Raw genomic sequence first — 8557 nt, forward strand, 5'->3', positions numbered from 1 at the left:
AATTAAACCATACTCTAAGGGTTAACCAAGAGCTGGAAAGATGGAATGAATTATACTTTGTTCTTCTAAGGTTCTTAGTAAAAATATATTACTTCATACTATCGGGTCGTTGAGGAGTGTTGCTAGACGCCAACCTTGATTAGTAAATTTAGTATGACTAATTTACTACCCGCTTAGTATTGAACCTATGGGGTCACACACTAACGAGTGTTCTAATCTTTGCTGTAGAATTATTTAATTATTAATTTGATTTGATCAAATAAATAATTATATTAATTCAAATGGAATATTATTATATTTTTTGCTAGCACCAAGAATATAATAATAGTATGATAATTGAGAATATTATATGAGATTTGAGAATAATTAGTTATTCTATTTCTAAACTTGAATTCTAAATTTGGATGAGATCCTAACTGATTCTGTTTCAAATTGAGTTATGATATGATTCATAAATTTGAAAGATTCAAGTTTAAAATAACAAGATATGATTTAAATTTGAATTTAGAATCAAATTTAAAATCAGTAACAAATCTCATACTATATATATGTAAGCCAAGAGTAGAGGAAGAAGAAAGAGATGAGAATAACAAGAGTTTTATTCCGTTACCTCTACACACATAAACGTATGTGAGCCTGATTCTTGGAGAAGAATTTTATGGCGTGCAAAGAGTTGCAAGAAGTTTCTCAATTTAGATCAGATGTCTATTGGTCAAGGAGTTGACAGCAAAGGTTGGTCTCGGTGTGGATACGCATAGCGCCTTCGTACCATCGAAGGAGAAAAAGATTTTTATTAGCGTACTCAGGTATTTAGATCTGATCTACTTTATATTTATTATTGGAATAAAGTTTAAGCACAAAATAGATCTTTAATGATTACTTTATTTTCTTCCACTGCGTGTTATGAACACATGGTAATCCTTCAGTGGTATCAGAGCTTTGGCTTTTTGTGTTTAAATTTTATTCCTATTTTCTTAAATTTGTGAATTAATAGGATTAATTCAAATTTTTTTTAAGCATGCGATCCAGTTATTTCCATTGAGATAGTTTTCTAATAAATTAATAGTTAATTTATTTCAATGTTAATTATTTAATTGTGATTAAATTATTATTTTTTTAATATAAAAGTTATATTTATAATCAAATATTTTGTTTGATTTTATTTATATATTAAATTTTATTGTGATTTTGATCACAATAAAAGAAATAAGATGCAAAATATATTTTGTTTGTTTCTTATATATATCAGTGTATATATAAAGGTCAAATTTGATTTGATAATTTTTTAAGGCTAAACGTTAGTATATAAAAAATCAAATTTTGATTTGATTATATGTTTTGAACACTATACTTTAATAAATTAGTTTTTCTAATATTCTTGATTATAAAGAGCGGCCTGACAACCAGGAGTTTTATTTTCAAGATACTAATCAGTATATACATTTGATGTATTAGGGATTTGATTTTATATTTACCTAGACAATCTAGGAGTATAAAATTTAATCCATGAATACTGGTAGAAATTCTCTAACAATTGAGATAAATCCTAAAAGTTAGGAGTTTGCCAAAAAAAATAAATTTATCTCTTGTTTACAAGGAACAACCTGACAACCAGGAGACTTGTACTCAAAGATAGAATTTATTCATGCATATGATGATGTATAAGGAGAATTAATTTTATACTTGAACCTAGACAACCTAGGAGTATAAAATTCATAAAATTTAAAGGATTCAGATTTGGAATTTAAAGATATGATTTAAATTTTAATTGAGATTCAAATTTAAAATCAATAACAAATCTCATACTGTATATATGTATGCCAATGGTAGAGGAAAACATGAGAAAGACACAGGGAATAACAAGGGTTGTTATTCCTTTACCTTTACGCACATAAATGTATGTGAGTCTAATTCTTGGAGAAGAATTTTATGGCGTGCAAAGAGTTGTAAGAGGTTTCTCAATTTAGATCAGATGTCCATTGGTCAAGGAGTTGACAGCAAAGGTTGGTCTCGGTGTGGATACGCATAGCGCCTTCGTACCATCGAAGGAGAAAAAGATTTTTACTAGCGTACTCAGGTATTTAGATCTGATCTACTTTATATTTATTATTGGAATAAAGTTTAAGTACAAAATAGATCTTTAAGGATTACTTTATTTTTTTCTGCTGCGTGTTATGAACACATGGTAATCCTACAGTTAAACCTAGACAACCTAGGAGTATAAAATATAATTCAGTTAAATAATTGTCTGACAACCAGATAATTATTTGGGATTATAATTGTATGTGATATAATTTAATCATATTTATTTGGAATAGGTATGAGTAACAACTTGACAACCAAGGTACTCATTCACGATTCTAAATAATTTTGTCATAAATATAGATTTCTTATTTACTTTCATATTTTAAATTTTTAAATATGTCCACCTTTTGTATGGCATATTTGAAAGTAATATATTAAATACAATTTGAGAATTGTATTTTCAAAGGGTTATCATTGAGATGATAATATTCTCCAATAAAATTGACTTTGGAATGGTTAGAACTTTTGATGTATTTATAATATTATTTTACATGGGTTGTTTTGACAACCATAAATTCTAATTTCAAAGGCACCTCTCCACTATTTATTACTGAACATCTTGAGAAGATGTATGGTGCCCAAAGTAAGATAGTATGACTATCAAAGTTTTATTTAAACTAGTGGGAGTATTGGACAATATATTTTGAATTAAACAACTTTAGAAGTTGGAATGCCATTAGGCAAATGGCTTTAGCGAGAATTGTTCTTGCAAGCATTTTTGGATATTTATTTTGTTACAAACAAAATTTTCCTTAATATGATTAAGGTTTGTGATCTTTTTAGAAAAATTCAATATGAGTATTGAGGATATTGAAACTCAAGAATATTAGAGTTTGGAGATGTCTTATATGTGTTAAGAGATTGTACAATAATAGAATTGATATTAGATCCAATAAATGAGATTTATTGGTTATCCTAAAGAAATAATAAGATTATTTTTATCACTCTTCTTATGATAAAGTATATGTGATAAGAGGTTAAACTCATTTTTAGAAAATGGATTCCATCTTAAAGAAAGAATGGGAGTACAATTACTTTTATTATAATTGTTTACCACTCAATAAGCGATATATTTTTCTCCTGAAAGTATAAAAGGTTTGATCGTCAAACTAATTTTCTGAAAAGTAGCCTATTTGTATAATGATACAATTCTATAAAAATAGATCTAATAGTTACTTAGATTTTTTATAATCATGTTCAATAAGGATTGTCCTTAAAATAAAATTATGCACTATTGTAGTGGGAGATTTCATGTTTTGAGAAAACGTGATATTTATTATGCACTAAGTGTATTTTACAAAAGGTCAAGTAAATATGCTCAAAAACAAAAGGTGTTTAAGTTCAAAAGAGTTTTGATAAACACAAATGTGCATTAAAAATTATACACATGATTGATTGGCTCTAGTGCAAGTGGGAGATTATTGTGATAATAGTATGCCCAAGATCCAATCTATCATGATTGGCTCTCGTGCAAGTGGGAGATTGTTGGGAATAAGTAGTATGCCCACAATCCAATCAATCACGTGTTAAATAATTTGTTATTATTATTATATTAAAATGTTAATATAATAACGTCCTTGATTAAATTTAGAGATTTATCATTGTGATAGTGATCACAATATTGAGAGATGAATCTTAATAATATAATACTGTATTCGTGGAAAAAAAATTACAAGGATGAAATTACAAACTTCATTCTAAGTAGGAAGCACAAATTATTGCATTCACTTTATGACGAAACTTAGAGATTGCAATGGCTACCTCAAAACTTTACCTCATGCATGCTTCTTCACATTTTTTGATAAATTTTACATGAGAAATTAAAGTACTTATATGTTTGGATTATGTGGCTAGCTAGAAAGAAATTAAGTAGTTAAATAAATGAACCCCATGCAATATAAATTTTAGCGTTTAATGACACCTTTTTTTTACTTGGGCCCGATGCAATGAACCTCGTACTGGGTCAACCTTTAGGAACAAGAATCCTTTCAATTATTAGGAAAGGGCAACCTGAAAAGATGATAAGATTTGTTAGAAAATAATAAGCGAAAATTGGTGTTTGTTTCCTATTCTAATTCCAATATTATCATCTCGGATCTCTAACTCTCACTCCACCTTTACTCTTACATTTATACTGAATTCACTATCACCTCAATAGTCCCTACCATCACCTTCTTCTTCACACTGCTTCCTACGCCTCCTTTCATACTCGTCCATTTTTACTCCCCCTCACTCTCCTTCTCCTTCTCCAACGTTGTGCCTATGTCTCTGTCGCCTTGCTACTCCTTTGTTGCCTATTTTTCTGTCTCGCATCTCTTCTCCTTTTCTCTCACACAAATTTTGTTTGAATAATTTTTAAATTAAAAAATTTAATTCTTGTTGTTGTTGTTGTTGTTAATAGGGAGGATGGTCGCAAACTACAGATGTAATATAGCCAAATTGATCATAAAACGCTTTTTGTACGCTAAGTAATAAATAATTTTGGTTCATTATTCTCCCGTCGAGACTTAAATGATTTTTAACCAGTAATGTTACCAAATTATTTTTTTAATTGATATTTTTAACATTATTTTTTATTTTAAATTTTAGATTCTAAATTATAAAGTTTTAATTCTAAATTTTAAACCTAACTCCTTCAAAACATGAAATTTTTTTAAAAATAATTAATTAGAATTTTATTTTGTATAATTTTTCTAATTTCTTAGTTATCGAAAGAAAAAGAAAGAAAAGAATGGTTGGTGCTTACCCTAACTTAAGAGAAGTGTCAGAGGAATCATCTTCAAGAGAAGAAGGAGCGGCACTACTGATGCAGCTGCATGCATTATTTAGTGACTCGGATGACACCACTTCTTGCATGCCAATATCCGATGAATCCATCACTAATGGACTTTTTCCCATCTTCACCATATCCATCTTTTTAATAACAATAATAATATTGGCTTATTATTAGATTTGTAAAATGAAACAAGAGTTAAAGAATCAATGAAATAATGTCTTGATGATTTGCCATACCTTTTGCTTTAACTTCTTGTTCTCTTGTTCCAATTCGGCGCCCTTAGTTGCAGTAGTTAAAAACAGCAAAAGGTGATTTTTTTAAACAATATTAAAAAAATTAAAAAAAATAGAAGGTAAGAATTTTTTTAATTATCGAGAATGAAAATGCTAAAGGCACAAAATAGTAGGCAAACAAAAAAGTTCGAATCAACTCGCTATAAACGACAAGCTAAAATTAAAAAAGTAAGTTGGCTGATATTTTAAACGAATGTCGAAAATCACAACACAAATTGACTTGTTCGAATTAACGAATTTGACAAGTCGATTTGTTTGGCTTTTTTTTTAAAAGAAATATTTCATAATTTTAACAATATTTTTAATTTGATATCAATACAAATAACAAAATTTATCACACATTTATATATTTTTATAATAAATACAATCACATTCGTTTTTTGGATAATCATTTATGCGATCAATATAAAAGGTAGTTATTTTTATTAATGTGATATTATATAATTAGATGTATATATAAATTAAAATTATTTTATATTAACTTTTAAAAAATTTTGAAACTAAAATTTTAAAAATTAAATTAAAATTTAGTCGACAGAATGAATAACAAAATAATCATTTACCCATCAAATTATTACAACAAACCTTTTTCTGAAGTGCTGCGATGTCATCCATGATCCGCTTTTCCTAAATGTAAATAATATATTGTATATCATTGCACTACACTACAATTCAACACGTGCTAGGGAATAATTAATTAGTCAAATATCCATAATCTATGAAACTTAAACACTTGAGTGATTTATTGTGTTTATATATTAGACATATTTTAGATATAATATTTATCTGACATATATATTTTTTTGTAGTTATTTTTTTATAAAAAAATATTAATTTAGACCGATTTAAAATTTAATTTATTAATTTTTTGGCTAAACTAATTTATCCGATCTAATTTTAATAAAAATAACACAATTTAATTAATTATATATATTAAATTTTAATTTTTAAAAAATATTTAAAAAAAAATACTTTTGATATCTTTATAGTTCCTTTAAAATTTGTGTGTTTATATATTTTGTATCCTATATTGTACATGTGTTGAACTCTATATCCCTATCTGTATGAGTATCCATATATCATAGACCATAATCAAGAACATGCATATGCACATGCACAATGCATCTGCATGTATGTATGTGTACCTTTGTCTCAATCACGCGATTTAATCCTGTTTGAAGTGCTTTCTCCAGTTGTAGTAAGTCTTGTAGGTTCAGCCCTTGAAAATCTTCACCTTTCATCTGCCTAATCATAATAATATATATGGTACATACAAGGAAAAAGAAATGGATCTTAATTACGCATAAAGAATTTAATTTTCTTATATTTTACTAATGAAATTGAGAGAAAAAAAAACCTTAGTTGGTGGGTTTTATCAGCAACTTCCTTACGTAATTTATCGTTATTGACATTCTCCAGCTGAAATGAATTAATGACACAAAACTTATAATTGATTTCGGTAATGTCACAGGGTTAATTACGTTTAAGAATTCAGTGAGAATTGGATTATATGTAGGAATATACAAACACAAAAAAATTTTAAAAAATACTATTTATACACTAAAATCAATTAATATATATATAAATATATGTGTAATAAATATATATGTAATTTAATTCAATTTTAATGTGTATTTTATATTCTAATACATAGTCTATCTTAATAATATGTATAGTTAGTGTACCTAAAACTGATATTATAAATTCTACTATTAATGCAGACTTTCATTAGTTCTTGTAATATTTGCAAAGTTTAGCACATTTAATCTTTGTTTCAAAACAAGTATTTATTATTATTCATTTTAATTGTAATATTTGAAAATTAAATAAAAAGTATAATATTATTTTAGTTTTTAAGATTTTTGTCTAAAATCAAAATCATTTCAAATATATTTTGTTAAAAATCGTCTAACATTACAACAAATTTTTAAAATGGTCATTCCATTAAAAATTGTTGCGGATGAATTTACTCTAATAAAAATAATAATGATAATATTAACTAATTTTTTCACCTAACTCATACTCCAGCCATTAAGGGAACTAATGTATGATGAATTAATTTTCATAATGTATTACACTAAGTAATTTGGGGTTTAAAAATATATATATAAGATTAGTTTAGTTTCTAAGAGATTTGTGAGCGAGATAAGTCAAGTCTTTTATAAATATAGTATCAACTCAACTAGAAAGCCAACAAAAAACAACCAACTTCGGCCAATAAACAAATAAAATTCAATTAATACATATTTCTTTTAAGATTATTTTTTACCCCTTTTTATTTTTTTTTTCCATCACCACAATTTTATCCAATCACTATCCACCATCGCCGGCAACTCAATCCCAGCCACCTGCTACCCGTCGATCATCCTAAATTCTATAGCCTTAAATTTTAAATATTCATGATCATATATTAGAAACTTTAAATTCTAAATTCTATACCATAAATTGATTTTACTTTATTTTACTTTTAATTTTTTTTATTTGAGTGAGTAATAACTCAAATAGTATAGTCTCAATGAGTAATAGTTCAAATAGTATAGTCTCTCCATACTCAATTAAGAAGTTGCGGGTTCGAGTCTCATATCTTTGATAAAAAAAAAAAAAAACTAAATAATTTGACTTGTTAATGCAAAATTAATTAATATCATTAGAAACTGAACTGCAATTAATAAAGAATGCCACATACATGTGAGAAACATTGGTTGTTCATCAATTAGCTAGTGTAGAAGATAATAGATGATGAACAAAATGATTTGTAAATAGACATTTTAGCTAAATATACAAGAAAACGTTCGATGGATCTTAAGTAAAATCTCATTTTGTTAGTGGCATGAACATAATCCACTTAAATGTTCTATGAAAGCACCTAATAAATTTTAGGAAAGTTAAGCATGGGACTAAGTTGAAACAAGAAACCCTATTTGAGAGAACAATATTATCATGCATAGCATAATAATTAATTAAGGAAAAAAATTATGAGAGAGAGGTTATTTTTTATGAATAATGCTACATATAAAAGTATTTTTTTTTAATTAAGTCTAACCAAATTGATCTAATATCAACAAAAATTAATTAAAGATATCATTATTTAAATTTTATTATTTAATTTAGTTAGACTTGGTTCATAAAAAGACTTGAATGTATAGCATTATTCTATTTTTATTACCTGCAGTTCAAGAGGTCTTTCTGATCTACTTATCTCATGTGTATGCTGAGCATACCTTGCAGTTATGTCCTTCATACTTATATACCAAAGAAATAGAAACCACATATAAGACGATGCAAAAAATTCTAAAGTTATAAAATTAATCACAAAGTCACACACCATTTCATATACTTTTTTTATTATATTTGCCTTACACATGCTGAAAATTTTTTCTTCAAATTCAACAACAATCAACCT

At 26.7% G+C, this 8557-nt stretch overlaps 1 protein-coding gene across 3 annotated transcripts in view; it reads right to left on the reverse strand.

Moving 5' to 3' along the window:
• The window catches only part of LOC107609647 (MADS-box protein AGL24), a 9145-nt gene continuing 4312 nt past the window's right edge, over positions 3725 to 8557 (reverse strand). The window contains exons 3-9 of one of the 3 annotated variants that reach the window (XM_016311654.2): positions 8321 to 8396; positions 6512 to 6573; positions 6300 to 6399; positions 5740 to 5781; positions 5098 to 5139; positions 4832 to 4998; positions 3725 to 4095 (exon numbers count right to left, since the gene is read on the reverse strand). In XM_016311654.2, coding sequence (XP_016167140.1) covers positions 4074 to 4095; positions 4832 to 4998; positions 5098 to 5139; positions 5740 to 5781; positions 6300 to 6399; positions 6512 to 6573; positions 8321 to 8396 — 511 coding nt within the window. In that variant the 3' untranslated portion in view covers positions 3725 to 4073. Of the gene's footprint in view, positions 4096 to 4831; positions 4999 to 5095; positions 5140 to 5739; positions 5782 to 6299; positions 6400 to 6511; positions 6574 to 8320; positions 8397 to 8557 lie in introns of all 3 variants that reach the window. The other 2 variants (XM_016311655.2, XM_021107645.1) reach the window with 2 other exon arrangements.

Source organism: Arachis ipaensis, chromosome B07, assembly GCF_000816755.2.
Source record: "Arachis ipaensis cultivar K30076 chromosome B07, Araip1.1, whole genome shotgun sequence".
NCBI lineage: Eukaryota > Viridiplantae > Streptophyta > Magnoliopsida > Fabales > Fabaceae > Arachis > Arachis ipaensis.